The sequence below is a fragment of the Delphinapterus leucas genome, chromosome 9 (genome assembly GCF_059928025.1).
Source record: "Delphinapterus leucas isolate spDelLeu-1000000601 "Yukka" chromosome 9, BTC_Dleu_Yukka2, whole genome shotgun sequence".
In the NCBI taxonomy this organism is placed as follows: Eukaryota; Metazoa; Chordata; class Mammalia; order Artiodactyla; family Monodontidae; genus Delphinapterus; species Delphinapterus leucas.
Window position 1 is genome coordinate 55,463,383 of NC_143137.1, and position 20,130 is coordinate 55,483,512.

The 20,130-nt window shown below is 36.0% G+C and overlaps 1 protein-coding gene across 15 annotated transcripts in view; it reads left to right on the forward strand.

Moving 5' to 3' along the window:
- Positions 1-20,130, forward strand: part of AKAP9 (A-kinase anchoring protein 9) — a 149,664-nt gene that overhangs the window by 70,189 nt on the left and 59,345 nt on the right. For 12 of the 15 annotated variants that reach the window (XM_022585485.3, XM_022585503.3, XM_022585513.3 and 9 more), the window contains 5 exons: positions 8,107-8,460; positions 10,181-10,405; positions 11,495-11,635; positions 12,133-12,236; positions 15,070-15,275. In XM_022585485.3, the coding sequence (XP_022441193.3) occupies positions 8,107-8,460; positions 10,181-10,405; positions 11,495-11,635; positions 12,133-12,236; positions 15,070-15,275 (1,030 nt within the window). The remainder of the gene's footprint in view (positions 1-8,106; positions 8,461-10,180; positions 10,406-11,494; positions 11,636-12,132; positions 12,237-15,069; positions 15,276-20,130) is intronic. The other 3 variants (XM_022585539.3, XM_022585530.3, XM_089917611.1) reach the window with 3 other exon arrangements.

Here is a 20,130-nt window from a genome sequence, read left to right on the forward strand (position 1 = left end):
CACCTCTGTATTCATGGGTTCCATTTGGAGAAATATTGTGAAGTCCTGGTACAGATTTATCTCCTCAGCAGATGTTAACTAGATACAAGAAGAAGAAATACAGGGAAAGAGGGGCAAGGACTTGCCCTTCAAGGGAAGATAATACTGCAGATAATTTGACCTAAGCAAATGGAAGAATGGAGTTACTGTTTACTTAGGTGTTGGACTTAGGATGAAAAAGAACGCAAAGGAGTAGTTTCTGGAGAGGAGTGGGCGACTTAAGGATTCAGCTTTCCCGTTATATGCAAAACACTTATTAAATGTGTAAATATAAGTGTTAAGGAAGTGATTGGATATATAAATCTAGAGTTCAGGAACTAAGATAAAACTAGACATGTAAATACAGTAGTTAGTATCTAGTTAGTATCTAGTGTTTTTCAAGCTATGAGATATAACTTCTTTTTAAGTCATGAAATCAATTTATTGGTTTGGGACCAGGATTTTAATATTAATGGAAAAGTTCAATTATATAAAACATATACACACAAGTACCTATGTATGTATGCTTTGGGTCACAATATAAAATGTTTTTTTATTGTTGTTGTATGTATATGTTTACCATGGTTGCAGTGAAAAATATTGAAAAAAATTAATATAGTGAGTGTAAATAGAGCAGGGACCTGGGAACTGAGCCTAGAGAATGCTGATGTTTAATGCTTTTCTTTTTTTTTTTTTTAAATTTATTTATTTATTTTTAGCTGCATTGGGTCTTCGTTGCTGCACACAGGCTTCCTCTAGTTGCAGTGAGTGGGGGCTACTCATCGTTGTGGTGCACGGGCTTCTCGTTGCGGTGGCTTCTCTTGTTGCGGAGCATGGGCTCTAGATCTCAGGCTCAGTAGTTATGGCGCATGGGCTTAGTTGCTCCACAGCACGTGGAATCTTCCTGGACCAGGGCTCAAACCTGTGTCCCCTGCATTGGCAGGAGGATTCTTAACCACTGTGCCACCAGGGAAGCCCAATGCCGATGTTTAGAGGTCAGAGAAATGAGGAAGAACAAAGGAGGTGAAGGAGTGATAAATTAAATATGGAAAGGACAAACAACTGCATCACAGAAGCCAATAATAAGAGTATGAAGAAGAGAATTATTAAACTGTCAGATGTTTCTGATAAATCAAGAAAGATTAGAAGTGCAAATAAATCATTGGACTTTACAATGTGAAATCATTGGTGACTTTCACAAGAACACATTTGATGGGATGGTAAAGACAAACTGATTACATTGGATTTGAGAGAGAGTGAAGGAGAAGAATGAAGAAGGAGAAGAATTACTTGAAAGAGGAGAAGTACAGTGGTAGCTAAAGGGTGATGTAGGGAGTCAAGTAGTGGATTTTGGTTGTTGCTGGTTTGTTTAAGATCAAGGATATCACATTGTATTTCTATGCTAATAGAAGTGATTGAGGAGAAAGGGAAAAAAATAGCTGATTAAAGAGAGAGGAACAGTTGCTGGAGCAATGTCCTTGAGTAGATGAGAAGAGATGCAGTCCCCTGAAAAGTTGCCATTAGATAGGAGCATGGTAGTTTAATCCATTAAAACAGGAAGGAAGGTAAGAATATTTGACTCATGATTCAGGTATGTTTTCAGATGCAGTATTTGGAGACTGTGGAAGTTCTTCTCTGATTTCTTCTGTTTTCTCAGTAAAATAAAAAGCAAAGTCGGCACCTGAGAATGAGAAAGGAAGAGAAGATGTTGGAGCTTTAAGGAGAAAACAAGAAAACAAAGGGCTAAGAGGAGGAATAAGAAATGGAAAAGACCAGGGAAATTGAGTAGAATCACCCAGTATCACTAATGGCTCATTTCAAGGGTAGTGGTTTTGAATTTGAAAGGAGACCAGTCAGCTTGGTTTATTATTTTTCTCCTCAATTAAGTTCAGCTACACCCGCACAGAGTAGGCAGAGTTAATTGTAAACACAGGTGAAATTTGGTTAGATGGTATGGTGGTGAATAGAAAGGAGAGAATTACAAGGTAGTTGAGTCTGGTTTTTTGTTTATTTCAAACCACACAGTTCTTTTCATTATTTGTTATCCATTGCTAATCTAAATGAATATACAAAAGAAAGTGATCTTTATGATACCAGTTTTTCAGAATTTCAAAAGTTTGTTTTGTGACTTAACATATGGTCAGGTTTTTGTTGTTTGCTTGTAATCATCCTTATTGAGGTGTAATTTACATGAAATTTACATTCCCTAATTATAAGTGCAAAATTTAGTGAATTTTAACAAATGTTTGCATGTATGAAACCAACACCACAATCAAGATTTAAAACATTTCCATCACCTCCAAAGTGTTTTCATGTCCCTTTGGAGCCAGTCTCCTCCATTTTATATTGTTGGGTTCTACAATATTTAATAATACTTTGCCAAGACTGGGGAATTCCCAGGTTCAGTCCCTGGTAGGGAACTAGTATCCCACAAACTACATGGTATGGCTGAGAAAAAAAGAATATTTGTCTGTATTTTGTTTTCATGAGGAACATTATCCCTAGCTTTATTTTCTTATAATGTCTTTGGTTTTGATATTAGGATAATGCTGGTCTTATAAAATGCTGAAATATATTCCCTTTTCTATTTTCAGGAAGAATTTATGTCATACTGGTATTATTTCAGACTTAAAATATTTTGTAGAATTAGATAATGAATCTTACTGGGCCTAGAGTTTACCTTGTTGGAAGTTTTTTTTTTTAACTGAATTCAGTTTCTTTAATAGATTTTGTTATTTTCAGGTGCTGTATTTATTTTAGAGTGAGCTTTGGTAGTTTGTGTCACTCAAGGAATTGGTCCATTTCATCTAAGCTGTTGAATTTATTGTTGGTAGAGCTGTTTATAGTATCCCTTTATCATTTAATGGCTGTGGGATCTGAATGTCACCTGTACTTTCTCACCTTTTTCCTTGTCAGTGTAGCTAGAAGTTTATTGATTATATTGGTATTTCAAAGGATCCAGCTTTTGGGTTTTTTAAAACTGTTTTTGTTTTATTTTCATTGGTTGTTCTTTATTTTTTGCTTGTTTCTGTTTGTTTTGGGTTTAATTTGCTCTTCTTTTTCTAGTTTCCTAAAAGACCTTTCTTCTTTTCCAATATATGCATTTAATGGTATAAGTTTCCCTTTAAGTTTTTCTTTAAGCTGCATTCCACAAATTTTCATTCAATCCAGATCTTTTATTTCTCTTTTGACCTCCTTTTTGATTCATAGGTTATTTAGAAATGGGTTGTTTGATATCCATATCTTTGGGATTTTCAGATATCTTCCTATTGATTGATTTGATTAATATAATAATTTTTAATTTCTTCATGGTTGGGCATACCTTGTATGATTTCAGTTCATTTAAATTTGTCGCCCCAAATATGTTCTGTCTGCTTGGATACTCCATGCATACTTGAAAAGAATGTGTATTCTGCTGTTTTTCACACTTTGTTTCCCTTTGGTGTTATTTCCCTTCAGCCTGAAAAACGTCCTTTAGCGTTTGTTTGGGTTTTTTTAGAGTGGATCTCCTGGCAACAATTTCGACATACGACAAAGTATATGTCATCTAATTCTGAATTGTATGTTGAACATTTTGAATATTTGGTTCTGTAGACTCTAGGTCTTAAAATCCTGTGGAGATTGTGAATTTTTTTTTTAAACTAAGACAACCCAGTTATGTTCAGACCACAAGTTCTGTTTCACCCTCTCTATACAGATTTCTTCTTCAAGATTTTTTTTTCTTCTTCTTTTTCTCCAAGTTTTGACTCCCTCTGCTATTTCCCTGCTTTTGTTTACTTTTCAGAATTCTCAGGTAGTTTGCTTTTGTATTTTGTTCAGAGTTTTCAGTTGCAGTTGGTGGGAGAGAGGCCATAGCAAGCTTACTTTATGCTGACTGGAATTACAAATCTCTATGTAGTGTTTTTTTATTCCACAATTTAGATGCAGTTATTATTGCTTTATACCTATCAGTGTTTAGATTTATCCACATATTTACAAAAAAATTTTTAATGTTCTAATCCTTTCTTAGGCCTTAACTTCTAGGATCACTTTTCTGCTTTTTAAGGGACATCCTTTAGAAGTTCTTTTATTGATGGTCTATTCAGAGTAGACTCTGTTTTTGTCTTCATTTTATATCTTTATTTTGTTTTTATTTATGAAAGATAGTTTTGTTCACCATTTGAATCTGGGTTGACAGTTATTTATTTATTTATTTTTGCGGTACGTGGGCCTCTCACTGTTGTGGCCTCTCCCACTGTGGAGCACAGGCTCCAGACGCGCAGGCTCAGCGGCCATAGCTCACAGGCCCAGCCGCTCTGCGGCATGTGGGATCTTCCCAGACCGGGGCACGAACCCATGTCCCCTGCAACGGCAGGCGGACTCTCAACCACTGCGCCACCAGGGAAGCCCTGACAGTTATTTTTATGTCAAAACTATAAAGATAACATTCCATTGTTTTCTGACTTTTCTTGTTTATGCTGAGAAAGTGTTTGTCGTTTTAACTGTTGTTACCTCATAGGGAAGACATTTTTTTTCTGGAAACCTTAAGGTCTTCTTTTTGTTTTTGGTGTTCTCTTTATTTGTTCTTCTATGATCCATTGGCCTTCTTGAATCTTAGGAGTGGTGTATTCTGTATTCTCAGTCATTATCTCATGAAATATTTTCTTTCCATTGTTCTCTAGTGTGTCCTCCTGGAACTCTTGATTAGATGTTGGTTGAATATTCTCACTCTGTTCTTCATATCTCTTTGCTTCTCTTTCATATTTTTAATCTTTTTGTCTTTCCATGTTGCATTCTTAGTATTGAGAGACAGGCAGATCAGGTTCAAGGCAAGAGATTAAAATAGAGGCCAGTTTTAAGGCCTTGACCACTAGTGATTGAAGGTATGTTTTGCTAAGCTGTATTGCCTAGTTCACTAATTCTTTCATCTCTGTCTTTGACATTTTGCTGTAATGGGCATATTTTCCAGATGACAGTGTCCAGAACATTACCACCAAACCCTGGTTCTGGGTAAGCTGGCACAGGCATCCAGGAAGTCCAGTTTAGTAGGTGAGATGTAGTAGTGGTTTGTCTGGGCAGAAACAGTATAATATGTAGTGTTTAAGGTGCTTGAGCTCTATAATTAGACACAGTTTGATTCAAATCTCTAACATTTGTTACATATGTTACCATTGATATGGCTCCTAATCTTGCTGTGCTTCAGTTTTCTCAGCACTGACTACTGTTATTATAATTATTCTTCCTAATTCAATTGTCACAGATCTTCCAGGCGGATTTGTTCTGATGTGGAAGTAGTAGTGTAATGTTACATTTTAGAAGGTGGGCCTAGGTAAGACTGCAAAATATCAACCCCCCTTTCACCATTTATTTGCTCTTTGTTTTCAGGGTCAAAGAGACAAGCAGATCACTCAGTCTCTTAATCTACTTAATCTTTCTCCTTAGTTTCCTCATCTGATTAAATTGGGGTAATAATTGTACCTACCTTGTAGGATTTTTATTTTCATTTTTACTTTTTAAAATTTTTTTAACATTTTTATTGGAGTATAATTGCTTTACAGTGTTGTGTTAGTTTCTGTTGTATAACAAAGTGAATCAGCTATATGTATACATACATCCCCATATCCCCTCCCTCTTGCATCTCCTTCCCACCTTCCCTATCGCACCCCTGTAGGTGGTCACAAAACATGGAGCTGATCTCCCTGTGCTATGTAGCTGCTTACTGTAGGGTTTAAATGAAATAATACAAGGGATGGATAAATGATTGTTGCTGCCTTTATTCTTGTTGTACTTGTCCTTCATCATCAGCATTATTTTATTGAAGTAGGACTCCATTCACCTGCTAGAAGACATAGCAACTGGGAGGAAGGAAGGAAGGAAGGAAGGCTAGCAGGAACCAGGTGGGAATCAGGACCCCAGATATGCAAATCAGGGTCAAGACAGGACATTAACATATATGTGGAAACTAAAAAAATGGTACAGATGAACCTATTTGCAAAGCAGAAATAGAGGCACAGACGTAGAGAACAAACATATGGACACCAAGGCGGGTAAGGCCGGGTGGGATGGATTGGGAGATTGGGATTGACATATGTACACTACTACATATAAAACAGATAACTAGTGAGACCCTGCTTTATAGCGCAGGGAACTCTATTCAGTGCTCTGTGGTGACCTAAATGGGAAGGAAATCCAACAAAGAGGGGATATATGTATACATATAGCTGATTCACTTCGCTGTACAGCAGAAACTAACACAACATTGTAAAGCAGTTATACCCCAATTAAAAAAAAAAAAAAGACAGGACATTAAAGTGATAGTTCAGTTATATGGCCAGGACCCACAGGCAAAACAGAAAAGGTTGAAGGTCAGTAGGCACGAAAGTTTCAAATCCTAGGCATGCTGTATCTTATATCTTAGACTATGGCTGTCAGGCTTCCCCCACTGCAAATTATATGTGGAGATGGAACTCAAAATAAAGTTATCCATACAGTTGATTCTCAGAGGCTTAGACTTGTCAGAGCCAAGGCTGCTAGTCAGAATTTCTAAGTACCTGTGGTAGATGGAACTAAAATAAGCAGGAATTCAGGATCACAGTTGAAGTGGAAAGTAAAATAGATTAGATTGAATTGTATCATCATCCTTACCAATGATGCCGAAAGCACAGCTTCTCTGTACACTGGTGCTGAATCAAATCTCGGAGACAGAGTTTGGGATGAAGTATTGATAGAAAAGGATAGCTTTATTGCTTTGCCAGGCACAGGGGGACACAGCAGGCTCCTGCCCTCGAAAACTGTGTCCCACCCCGGGAGAATTTGATGAGGAGTTTTAAAGCAGTAGTTTAAGGGTGGGGTCTCTGACAAAATCAGGGTGTACCCAGGGCTTGCCCTCCCGTCTGAGGTGGTTGGTCTCCTAATCTTGATGACCTTCTCTGGTCCCTTTAATCTGGCCTCAGGTGGTTTCTTGGCTGCTCCTCCCTTGATGAGCAACTGTTGGAATCTACCCTTTGGAACTCAGGGAGGGTCATGGAGGCTGGAGTCTTGCCTACAAGAAACCGGGGAGAAAAAAAGGTCTCCGTGCCTGGGAGCTGCGCAGGGCCTCGCTAGGTTTCACTAATCACAGAAACCTAGTGTTACTGAGTCCAAGCTCGCTCTGCTCACTGCACAACAGGCCAGTAAATCGGGAGACGAGGTGTTGAGGCAAGAAATACAACTTTATTCGGAAAGCCGGCAGACCGAGAAGATGGCAGACTATTGTCTCCAAAAAACCATCTTATTGGGGTTAGGATGCCAGTTTCTTTTAAGAACAGAGAGTGGGAAGAGGTGGGGAAGTAAAGTAAAAAGTCTTACAGATATCTCCTGGAATGGCCAGCCTCAGGGAAGGGATGTGTTAATTTCTTCTTTTCTGCAGCCATTCACAGTCGGGCAGGGTCAGATTGTCTCCCTGTGAGCTGAACAAAGGCACTTCAGTATCACATTCAGGCAGAGGGCAGGGTTCCCTGAGGCAGGCCATTATGTATGATTATAATGACAAAAGCAACAAAAAGCAAAGGTTAAAGTAAAAGAAACAGATTGAAAGGTGGAGTCAAAATTGGCTCTTCCCTGTTACACTTGTGCTGTACTTCTGGGGATTTACTGCAAGGAAATCAGAAAGAATATGCCCAATGATATGGTTTAAAAGATTTATTAACAGTGGTGTTTAGTGTTAAGAATGGATTCAGTCTGAATGTCAACATAGAGAATTGATCAAATAAATTTATAGTACATATGTATAATTTGAAACTTTAAAGCCATTTAAAATTATATAGAAATGTATTTCTTGACTTAAAGATATTTAAATTTCTATACCAAACATTTATTGCTGTTACGGTAAGAAAAAAATTTTTACAATTATTTATTTTTAAAAGGCAGGCAGTAAAATACTTTGACAGTAGATTCATTGTAAAATAGAGACTCTTTATCTCCTTATCACTTTATCCTAGGATTTCTTTTAATTTAAAAGCATGAGGCCATCTTTTTACTAATTCGAGTAATTTTGAGAGGTAACTTGCTTTTTAAATTCCTGGTAGTATTTATAGATCTAATCGTTTTTTGTTTGCTTAATTTCTTTAGGTCATTGTGTCAATGAGTATAGCATTTGCTCAGCAAAGTGAACTATCTAGAATATCTGGGGAAAAAGAAGATGCTCCATCTTCAAAACAAGCATCTGCTCTCTGTCAGGAAGAACATTATTTAAATGAAATGAAATTATCACAAGGTCACTTTGGTTTTCAGATTTTCGAGGCAACAGACAAGAAATTTAGAGAAGAATTTAAACCACTTAGTAAAGAGTTAGGAGAAGATGGAAAGGAAGTTCTGTTATCAAACAAGGGTAATCTTGATGATATACTAGAATCAAAGGACCGTGAACTGACTATTTCAGAAGAAATGTTCTCCAAAGATAAAACATTTATGGTCAGAGAATCTGTAAGTATGCTTCCTTCAGTATAAAAACTTATAAAAAAAAGTGTGGGGGCTTCCCTGGTGGCACAGTGGTTGAGAGTCCGCCTGCCAACGCAGGGGACACGGGTTCGTGCCCCGGTCCGGGAAGACCCCACATGCTGCGCAGAGCGGCTGGGCCCGTGAGCCATGGCCGCTGAGCCTGCGCGTCCAGAGCCTGTGCTCCGCAATGGGAGAGGCCACAACAGTGAGAGGCCCGTGTACCGCAAAAAAAAAAAAAAAAAAAAAAAGTGTGATTTTCCTCACTATAAAAATATTAACAGTAATACTGCTTAATGGAGAAGATAAGTATTCAGTTCAGTCTCAAATTGGGATTTTTAAAGTGTAAGAATAAATGACTTAGTATTATTATTAAATAAAACTAGTCAGATTCATAGTATTCCTATTTGTCCTGTTCACATTGTGCATGGTAAAACCTCATTGTAAGTTATACCTACATTAATTTTGTTTCAGTCAATTCAAGATCAGTTATACTACAATTTGGCAATATGTGTGATTAAAAGATTTGCTTAATTTAATAGGATAATATCACAAGGAAAGAGCTACCCATTTGAGAAGATAATTTAAAGCATTCTACTCTATTTATACTAATACTCTTCTTCTTTACTTATTCATTAATGGAGGATCTATCCTGTGTCTATACCTCAACGTTTGGGCCTTTGACAGAATGTAGTAAATTCTGCTTCTTTTAAAATTATCTTAATACAATTTTTTTTTTTTTTTTTTTTTGTGATACGTGGGCCTCTCACTGTTGTGGCCTCTCCCGTTGCGGAGCACAGGCTCCGGTCGCTCAGACTCAGCGGCCATGGCTCACGGGCCCAGCCGCTCCACGGCATGTGGGATCTTCCCGGACCGGGGCACGAACCCGTGTCCCCCGCATCGGCAGGCAGACTCTCAACCACTGCGCCACCAGGGAAGCCTCAGATTTTTTATTCATGTTCATGATAGGTTACATCTTTTTAGAGGCATATTCAATTAAAATTGTCAACTCTTTATGAAGTGCAAAGTTGTGAGGTAATCATGTAAACCTCTTTAATTTGCAAGCAACTGTTCAAGGCAGAATGATTTGTTTAAGTAGTAGCTCTTCAGGAATTGAGGTACTTGTTGAAACCCATTAAGGAGTGGACTTCTTATGAGAATGAGAAAGTGGAATATAAGGCTTTTATTTCCAAATAGAAATTATTGAAGTTTGTTTCTGATCAAGCATTTCTCTGTAGTACTCTGATGACCACTGCATAATATAAATTAAAGAGATAAAATTTCTCTTTTTATAAATTTAATTTTAAAATATAAGTATTCCATTTATATTATTTCCTTATAAAATGTCAAGAGAAATAATGGAGTTATTCATTAAGAGTATAAGAAATCTTGAATGTCTTTCTTAATTCTTCTCCTCCCTTAGATTACATCTGAAATAACTGATAGTTACTTTGCTTTTGGAGAACAACATGTATAATGATAATAAACTAACTTCACATTGATTTGAAATTATAATTAAGACAAATTTTTAAAATTATTTATGTTTTAGTTTTAATAATGGGAATTTTAAAATGAGGTGCTTTGTGGGGCAGTATTAGAATTACTTTTGTTTGTATTTAAAATATCAGTGCTGACAGATTTCCACAAAATGTTTTATGGTTGAAATTTTAATTAATTAATTAATTAATTAATTTTTTTACTGTTACAGCTCCATGATGAGATTTTGGTATCAAGTATAGATGCTTCTAGACAACTAATGTTAAATGAAGAACAGTTAGAAGATATGAGGCAGGAACTTGTACGACAATACCAAGAACATCAACAGGCAACGGAACTTTTAAGGCAGGCACACATGCGGCAGATGGAGAGACAGCGAGAAGACCAGGAACAGCTGCAAGAAGAGATCAAGAGGCTGAATAAACAATTAGCCCAGGTATGGGACCCAGAGTCCCTCTCCTCCCCAATTAAAATAGCATTGTTCTTTATATAGCTTTTTTATTTTTTTAAGTCAGAATTATTTCCGTGATATGAATAAATACAAATATTTAACATCAGGAACAGACTCCACCAGCACAACAGCCTAATATCTTGTTAGGGACACCTAACTCAACCTTGGAGTGCACTATCTCTCTACTGTTTGACATATCTGCCTTTTTAGGCATTGAAAAAGTGGTTACAAGGCTGTTTGTTTTTAAACATTCCATTGACCATACATGGCAAAAGTACTTTGACAGTTTTGGAAATCCTTTGTGCTGAGGTGCAGTTGATATTCAGTTTTCCCATGTTTATTTATAGTTTTGTGAGTACACCAATTAGCACCTCCAAGGTTTACCTTTATCTCTCTTTATTCTATCTTTTTAATCATGAATGGAAATCTGAAGTAGTATGTTTCTGGAACTTTCTCCAGGGAAACATCTCTTCTTGATTTGAGAAATGCAGATTTACATAATGTTCTTACCACTTTCTTGACTAAATTTACATATTCCTTGGTATTTGGGAGCTGGATTCTTTTCAATTGCTGTATATAATATACTCACAAAATCATCGTAGAAAAGCAAATATTTATGTAAAAGTTCTTATAAAAACAAATTTATTCAATTTATTTTGAAAAGTTAAGGTACAAGAGATAACAAATAGAGAACTCTTGAAATATAGTTTCAGATATAGAATAATAGGAAAATTGGGAGTTGAACATAAGATATCATTTGGAAAAATTAATTATGCTTTTCTTCATTGCATTTTGTGAATTTAAACTTCTGAATTTTCAATGCAAAACTTGCATATAAAAATAATATTAACTGAGCTGCAAAAATTGCTTAATATTTAGGCCTAATTAACTTTTTTTTAAGTTTCAAATTTTGCATTGAACTTTATATATGCTTTTAACCCCTAATCATGGAAGATGAAGCAGCGTAGAACCAGGGCCTGTTGGTTCCAGGGGGTTAAAAGAAGTCTGCTTAATATTCCTGCTTTTTCCTTCTATCGCAAACAATATTCTCTCATGACCTTTTTTCTTATTTAGAGATCCTCAATAGATAATGAAAACCTGGTTTCAGAGAGAGAGAGGGTGCTTTTAGAGGAGCTGGAAGCACTAAAGCAGCTGTCTCTAGCTGGAAGAGAGAAGCTGTGTTGTGAGCTGCGCAACAGCAGTACGCAAACACAGGTAGTATGGACTTTGACCCACCTAGGAGCAGTGGATCCACAATGCAGTAGGATCTGTGTGTCTTTGTTGTTTGTGTGAAATGTATTTTTTATAGGTATGATCTTAACATATTTGTGATTGTTTACATTTAAGGTAGGTGGGGTCAAGATGCCTTACATTCCATTTAAGGTAATTTGAATCTGACAGTGGTTTAGCAACAGCTGTTGTTTCACCAAGGAGCAGAGTAACCTAACAAACTTTATTGTTGCATTATAGCATGCCTTAGCTTGAACCCATTAAAATTTTTTTCATCTGTGCACCAGACTGTTTTTATCTTTTTTGATAATGCTAATCTCTTGATAAAATATAGTTAAATACTCTTTCAAACAGTATCTGTTTTGCACGCAGAGGTTTCTTCTGTTTCATGTCATAACAGTATAGAAGAATGACATGCTATTTCCAAGATGACAGGTTTTCTTTCTATTTTGTCCTCTCTATCTTTTCACAAACTTAAACAGAATGCAAATGAAAACCAAGGAGAAATTGAGGAGCAGACCTTTAAAGAAAGGGAATTGGACAGAAAACCTGAAGAGGTGCCTCCTGAAATTCTGTCCACTGAAAGGTATACAGAATGCATATTTTTTCAATGTAAAGTGAGTTAAAATAGTTGTCTCAATATTATAAACTTTATTTGTCCTTATTTTTATTTTGTACATTTATTTTATTTGTACATTGTACTCTATGTAAAAAATCAGTATTTGATGATTAAATAGACAAATCAAAAAAATCTTTTGTATATAAAGTAATTTTATTGGATATTGATCATATACTTCACTCAGTGAATGATAAAGCATTCTTTGGGTATTGAACCTTTCTTGATAAATTTTATTCTGCTCATATGCCATTTTTTATCCTAAAAAACAAAGTTGTGCTTGTGAGTTTATTCCTTCACTGTTTGGACATGCATTCAGTATAAGCCACCCCCTGGTTTGTTCATGACGAGAAAAAAAATGATTTTAGTGATAGTCTGCATTTAACTTCTTTCATGCATTTACTTTATAACAGATGAGACCTTTTAATCCACATCCCACATTTTTAGAGGAATAAATTAATGATCCGATGTTAACAAAACTTTCCCTTACTTTGATTTTATAGAGATTAATATGAAAATGAGAGTAGTTACCCTACATTAATATTAGGAGTTTTAAGCACGGTATTTTTTTTTAACATCTTTATTGGGGTATAATTGCTTTACAATGGTGTGTTAGTTTCTGCTTTATAGCGAAGTGAATCAGTTATACATATACATATGTTCCCATATCTCTTCCCTCTTGCCTCTCCCTCCCTCCCACCCTCCCTATCCCACCCCTCCAGGCGGTCACAAAGCACCAAGCCGATATCCCTGTGCCATGCGGCTGCTTCCCACTAGCTATCTACCTTACGTTTCTTAGTGTGTATATGTCCATGACTCTCTCTCGCCCTGTCACAGCTCACCCTTCCCCCTCCCCATATCCTCAAGTCCGTTCTCCAGTAGGCCTGTAAGCACAGTATTTTAAAATTTGTTTTGGTCAAATGAAAATAATTTCTCTAATTTTAAATTAAAACTAATATCTACTAACTTAATTTCCTCCTTTTCCAATCTGTGACTGTCAACCCTCTGTGTCCTCCTAACCTCCTTCCTCAGCTTGCATGGAGGAATTTGGCCCCTAAGATTTTGGCTTCCCCATTGGATCATCAGTATGGAACACAGTCAGTATGGAACTCAAACAAGAAAGACAGTGTATGAAAATTAGAGTTACCATGGCAATATAAAATAAACAAAATGTTTATTTTATATTATTTATCTCTAATTAGTATATTTTTAAAATTATACAGTGTTTAATTTTTAGGAATTTATGTAGTGAGTGTTGATAAATGAGTATTCCTCTTTATTTCTTTTTACCATCATATTAATTTTAATCACTTCTCTTATGTAGAAATATTTTCAAATTATCCTAGTCCGGGGGTGTTTGGGGCTTGAACAAAACCTCAGAAAAAGCTATAGAAATAAAACCCTTTACTTACTTCCTACTAATAACTAAATTATTTAGAGTTTTATTTTTAATCTCCTTGCTTATGTAACCAGAGAACTTGATCTAGGTGTAAAAATAGACTGTCTTTTTCACTTGACAAATACTGAAGGAAGACCGCTCCATTTATTACTTTGTCTTAAAATAGTTATGTCACGTGCCTGTGAAAACAGATATCCTTTAACCAGCTTGTCAGTGAATCTCCCATAGTGTGAAGTTGAGAAACTGTCTTAAGTCAGAGGACCTTTAACATGAAAGTTTCTTATTTTGTCTCCATGTATTAAATATATAGTTTGCCACTGTAGTACCTTTGTTGAATTAAGCTGTTAGGACAAGAGAGTTGTTTAGTTATTCAAAAGGTTAATCAGTTAACCTTCTGAGTCACCATTTATGGAAGTATATTTCTTGACACATGAAGATGTTTGTGTTAAGGAAAAATGAAAGCTTATGAAAACACTTTGTCCAGGATAATCCCATTTTTGTTTTTAAAATGTCTGTATTTATGAGAGAGGAAGAGGAGGGAAAATGTCTAGAAGCCTAGGCATTAAAATGTTAACCGTGATTATTTGTGAGTACTAAGATATTTTGGTGGGTGGTTAGGAGCATTTTTTAAAATTTTTAAAATAAGAATGTATTACCTGTAAAAAACGAGAGATGCACTATTAATTCCATTTGGTTGAAAATAGGTTCCTTCTCCTGGCTGAAATGAGTGTGGTATATGTAACTTGAGAAGTTTCTGTCTCTGGAGCAGATAAAATAATCAACTGCTTGGGGTATATTACCTCTGGTGTTAGCAGATAATGAAATTGTACTATAGACCTTTTTAAAAACAGGTCTCTGCCTGTTTTTGTAATTTAACCATGTAGATCATCACCATTAAGTTACAGAAATACAAGCATATTTTTTTCTGGTGGAATTTTTGAATTTATTTTAAAATATATTATTTAACATAAAAGAAGATTAAATGTAAAATATATAAGAGTAACCATCAGTGGTATTACCAGCTCAATAACTTGCATGTGCTTAGGTACTGCCACACTTTTTAAAACTGAAATTTTGCATCTCCCTAAAATTTTCTTCTAATTTGCAAACTCTACTGGCTTAAAATTTTAGTTATTTGATTTCTTTCAGGTCAGTAAAATGCTGCACATTTTCAAAAAATATTATAGTTCACTGATGAAAAATTTTCAGAAGAAAACAAAATTTATAATTATAAAATAAATATAGAAAGCACTTCATTGTAAGTGCTATTGCATATTATTGTAATAGGATCATATGACATTTTATTTTTTAAGTCAAATATTTTGTAGTGTATTTTTTTGTGGAACGTAAGTGTTTGCTTTAAAAAGATTAAATATTTTAATAAATGTTTCCTTATCTGTACAGGTATACACTCCAGAAAGCTAATAGCAGACTTCTGAAGATCCTCTTAGAAGTTGTAAAGACAACAGCAGCTGTTGAAGAAACAATTGGTCGCCATGTCCTTGGTATTCTAGATAGATCTAGTAAAGGCCAGTCATTGACCAGCCTGATTTGGAGGTCAGAAGCAGAGACACCAATAAAGTCGTGTGTCCATGAGGAACACACAGGAGGTAAAAGTTTTATATGCTGTTGAAACTCTTGTCACTATCTTCAGTAAATCTTGCTGAGTTCAGGGCACTTTACTAGTGTTGAAAATACAGAAGAGAGAATATTAAAGTATTTTCCAATAAAAAGACCTCCAAACACAAATACACTAGAGCCACTCTTCTTAAGACACCGTTATTGTTTAGCATTTGCAAATGGGTGTCTTAGAGTTGTCATTACATATACTCAGGGTTATTACTCTGCTACGTAAACCAAAGGCTGTTTAATTTCCCCACCAATAAAAGAAAAATTCCATATCACCACTCAGGTCTCTTACCAATATCTGTGAGGTATAACCAACATTCTGAAACCACTCTCTAAAGGGAAGAGTTTTTGTCAGGTGGAGAAAGATAGGATCTGGACGCTTGGACCAGAAGATCAAGGCCTTCCTTCACTACCATTCCATACCCAAGAACTTCTCCCCAGTTGGAAGCCAGTCATCTAAAAATAAAAATGCCAGTTTATGCAATTTTTGAGAACATTCTGTTTGTTAAGTTTCATGTGGAGCAAGGAGAAGAAATTATCCCACTTAGAGAAAGTTTACTTAATTACAGGTTGGCCAGTAATATGTTTCTAAGTGCAGAGAAAAGCTTGATTTGGAATTTTAAGTAAAATTGATTTTAAAAACTTAGTTGAATTCAAAGATAATTTTAAAAACTGCTTTTAGTAAAGTAAGAGCCGAAATAATACTGTAACTTTAGACTTTTAAACTCACTCTTTTGAAACTTCGTAGAAGTATTTTTTTTTAATTAACTTCACTCTTGGTTAAGTTCTCAGTCGAGGGCTATTTGTTTTCTGCATATGAATCTTGATGTATAGAAAAGAATTAAGTAATATTTTCTTGATCTCATTGTAAAAGTATTTATCAAATTATGTTTTTTTAAAAACAATTATCTCATAAACTAGTTTCACTTAACCATTTGGGAAAGGGGGCATTTTGCTGTGCTGCAGGTAAGACCTACACCATATTCAAAAGACACTCTGAGGAATGTTCTGTACATTACAAGAATATTTTGTGCTTTTTTTGTTAGCAGTTCTCCTAGACACTTCTCCAAGTGGTTGCTGAAGTATTCGGCAAACAACATATTTTTTTTTTTTAATAAATTTATTTACTTGTTTATTTATGGCTGCATTGGGTCTTCGTTGCTGTGCGCAGGCTTTCTCTAGTTGTAGAGAGTGGGGGCTACTCTTCATTGCAGTGTACGGGCTTCTCATTGTGGTGGCTTCTCTTGTTGCAGAGCATGGGCTCTAGGCACGCGGGCTTCAGTAGTTGTGGCACACGGGCTCAGTAGTTGTGGCTCGCGGGCTCTAGAGTGCAGGCTCAGTAGTTGTGGCGCATGGGCTTAGTTGTTCCGCAGCATGTGGGATCTTCCCGAACCAGGGCTCGAACCCATGTCCCCTGCATTGGCAGGCGGATTCTTTTGTTTGTTTGTTTTTTGCAGTACGCGGGCCTCTCACTGTTGTGGCCTCTCCCACTGCGGAGCACAGGCTCCGGACGCGCAGGCTCAGCGGCCATGGCTCACGGGCCCAGCCGCTCCGCGGCATGTGGGATCATCCCGGACCGAGGCACGAACCCGTGTCCCCTGCATCGGCAGGCGGACTCTCAACCACTGTGCCACCAGGGAAGCCCAGCAGGCGGAGTCTTAACCACTGCGCCACCAGGGAAGCCCCAAACAATGTATCTTAAAAGACAGCAAACTCACTTTCAGAGCAGTGTTCCCATAGTTATAAAAAGGAATAAATTGGTAATTTGTTGTTGTTGTTGTGTTACTTTTATTTTATTTATTTATTTTTAATTTTTATTGGAGTATAGCTGCTTTATAATGTGTTAGTTTCTACTATACAGCAAAGTGAATCAGCTATACCTGTATCCCCTCTTTTTGGGATTTCCTTCCCATTTAGGTCACCACAGAGCATTGAGTAGAGTTCCTGTGCTGTACAGTAGGTTCTCATTAGTTATCTGTTTTATACATAGTATCAATAGTGTATATATGTCAATCCCACTCTCCCAATTCATCCCCCCCCACCCCCCGCTCTTGGTATCCATGCATTTGTTCTCTACGTCTGTGTCTCTGTTTTTTGCTTTGTAAATAAGATTGTCTATACCAAGTTTTTCAGATTCCACATATATGCATTAATATATGATAGTCTTTCTCACTTCACTCTGTATGATAGACTCTAGGTCCATCCACGTCTCTACAAATGACCCAATTTCGTTCCTTTTTATGGCTGTGTAATATTCCGTTGTATATATGTACCACATCTTCTTTTTCCATTCCTCTGGTGATGGACATTTAGGTTGTTTCCATGTCCTGGCTATTGTAAATAGTGCTGCTGTGAACATTGGGGTGTATGTGTCTTTTTGAGTTATGGTTTTCTCTGGGTATATGCACAGTAGTGGGATTGGTGGGTCACATGGTAGTTCTATTTTTAGTTTTTTTAAGGAACTCCCATATTGTTTCTCCAAAATGGCTGTATCAATTTACATTTCCACCAACAGTGCAAGAGGTTTCCCTTTTCTTCACACCCTCTCTAGCTTTTATTGTTTGTAGATTTTGTGATGATGGCCATTCTGACCGGTATGAGGTGATAACCTCATTGTAGTTTTGATTTGCATTTCTCTAATAATTAGTGATGCTGAGCATCTTTTCATGTGTTTGTTGGCCATCTGTATGTCTTCTTTGGAGAAATGTCTATTTAGGTCTTCTGCGCATATTTTGATAGGGTTGTTTGTTTTTTTGATACCAAGCTGCATGAGCTGCTTGTATATTTTGGAGATTAATCCTTTGTTAGTTGCTTTGTTTGCAAATATTTTCTCCCATTCTGAGGGTTGTCTTTTCATCTTGTTTATAGTTTCCTTTGCTGTGCAAAAGCTTTTAAGTTTCATATGGTCCCATTTGTTTATTTTTGTTTTTATTTTCATTATTCTAGGAGGTGGGTCAAAAAGGATCTTGCTGTGATTATGTGATTATGTTTAATTTATGTCAAAGAGTGTTTCGCCTGTTTTTCCTCTACGAGTCTTATAGTATCTGGCCTTACATTTAGGTCTTTAATGCATTTTGAGTTTATTTTTGTGTATGGTGTTAGGGAGTGTTCTAATTTCATTCTTTTACATGTAGCATAGAGGATTATGTTATATTCCTTTTCTGTGAGAAGGCAGACTTGGAAGGACATCTGATCTACTAGGCTACTTTCTTATGCATGGTTATGCATCTAAGTCTCCCAGTATAGATTAAATATGTCTATGTCCTATTTTAAGATATCCAATAATAGTTTTTCAATTATAAGTAATTTAATCAGTTCAGTTATACAGTTGTATTGAACAATGTCTTTTTGCTCTCTGCTTTACACCAATTCTCAGTCCAGTGAAGGAGGCACTGAAATTCCGATTCAAGGGAAAATAAAACCATGGTACTTAATGTTTTACTTAATACCACTTTATGTATTTGAATCAATTAAGCCTTTTGAAATAAATATTTAATTATTTAACTGTTAATAGATACTGAAAGAATAATATTAAGATACAAAAGGAAAAATTAAATCCTCTGCTAAGAAATATAGTACGAACACTAGTAAAGCAGAGTTAAGAAATTTGCTGGTGTTATGTGTAATTTCCATTTAATTAGTTTTTATATTTTTGTGTTTGCCAGTGATGTGCTAGTCTTAGTAACAAAATTAGGAAGATCACTAGTATCATTTGGGGGCACTTAGATTCACTTTGCATCTTGAAGGAAATATTGAATTAATAGAATTTATAATTTAAAACTGAAGAAGATAATATCTTTAAAATACTGACACCATGTTCCATACATAAGAATTTTTCTGATGTTTCTTCAGATTTTTAATGAAAGTATTATTGTAAAAACTAAAATGAACTTTTGAAATATTTCTTTTATGTCTTATTTAATATAACAGAAAGCTCAGTTTTAATCTGATTATGAAGGAACTCTTGCTTTTCAATTTTTATATATGACCTTTTGTTGTGAGCAGTAGCACTTGTAATCTGTTTGCAGCCCTCAAGTCTGAACTTGTTTAGAGTTTAAACATGTGTGGACTTGTTAACTCTCTAAAAAAATAAATAATTGACTTGCTAATGTTTGCTTCCTCGTAAAAGCAACCTAGTTTATGAAATTGAAGGGAAATTTTGAGCCAATGTGAAATCGCTTGAACTTGAGTGAATATTAGACTAGTTCATAAAAATGAGTTCCCCTAGGATGTGTTGAAAGAAGAGGTCCTTTAGGTGTACACTGTGATGGTTCAGTAGTAAAATACATATACCTCCCCCTTAGAAGACCAGGGACTAAATCTTACTTGCTGCAGATTTTTTTGGAGCAGTGTGTTGTTACAGCAAGAATACTGGATTAGTATGAGGAGATCCTTGTTTTAGCTCACTGTGACCTTGAGCAAGTCTCTTAGCCTCCTGGGGCCTCACTTCAGTTTACTCATCTGTTAAGTGTAACAGTCACACAAGAGTCAGTGGTTTCCGTTTGGAACGCCAGAGATCTTCAGGCCACTGGGGCAGGGGAATGCTCTATCCTATCACCCGCCCTGCTTAAACTGAGAAGCTTGTTGCTATCTGTATGGAATGAACATGGTAAAATCCATTAAAAAAGTGACTGAAGACCTTTTGAATAACCATCATCTACCACGTTTAAGACACAGATCTGAGTGGTTGGCCAATCTGAAATCATGATTCTGTTCACCAAACTGGTCATTCTGAGATTTCTATTGGCATTTTATGAAATTGCCCTGCCAATTTATCTTTTTCTTGCCAAAGACTAGTTATAATAAATACAGTACAAGTTTGATGTTGTTCTCATT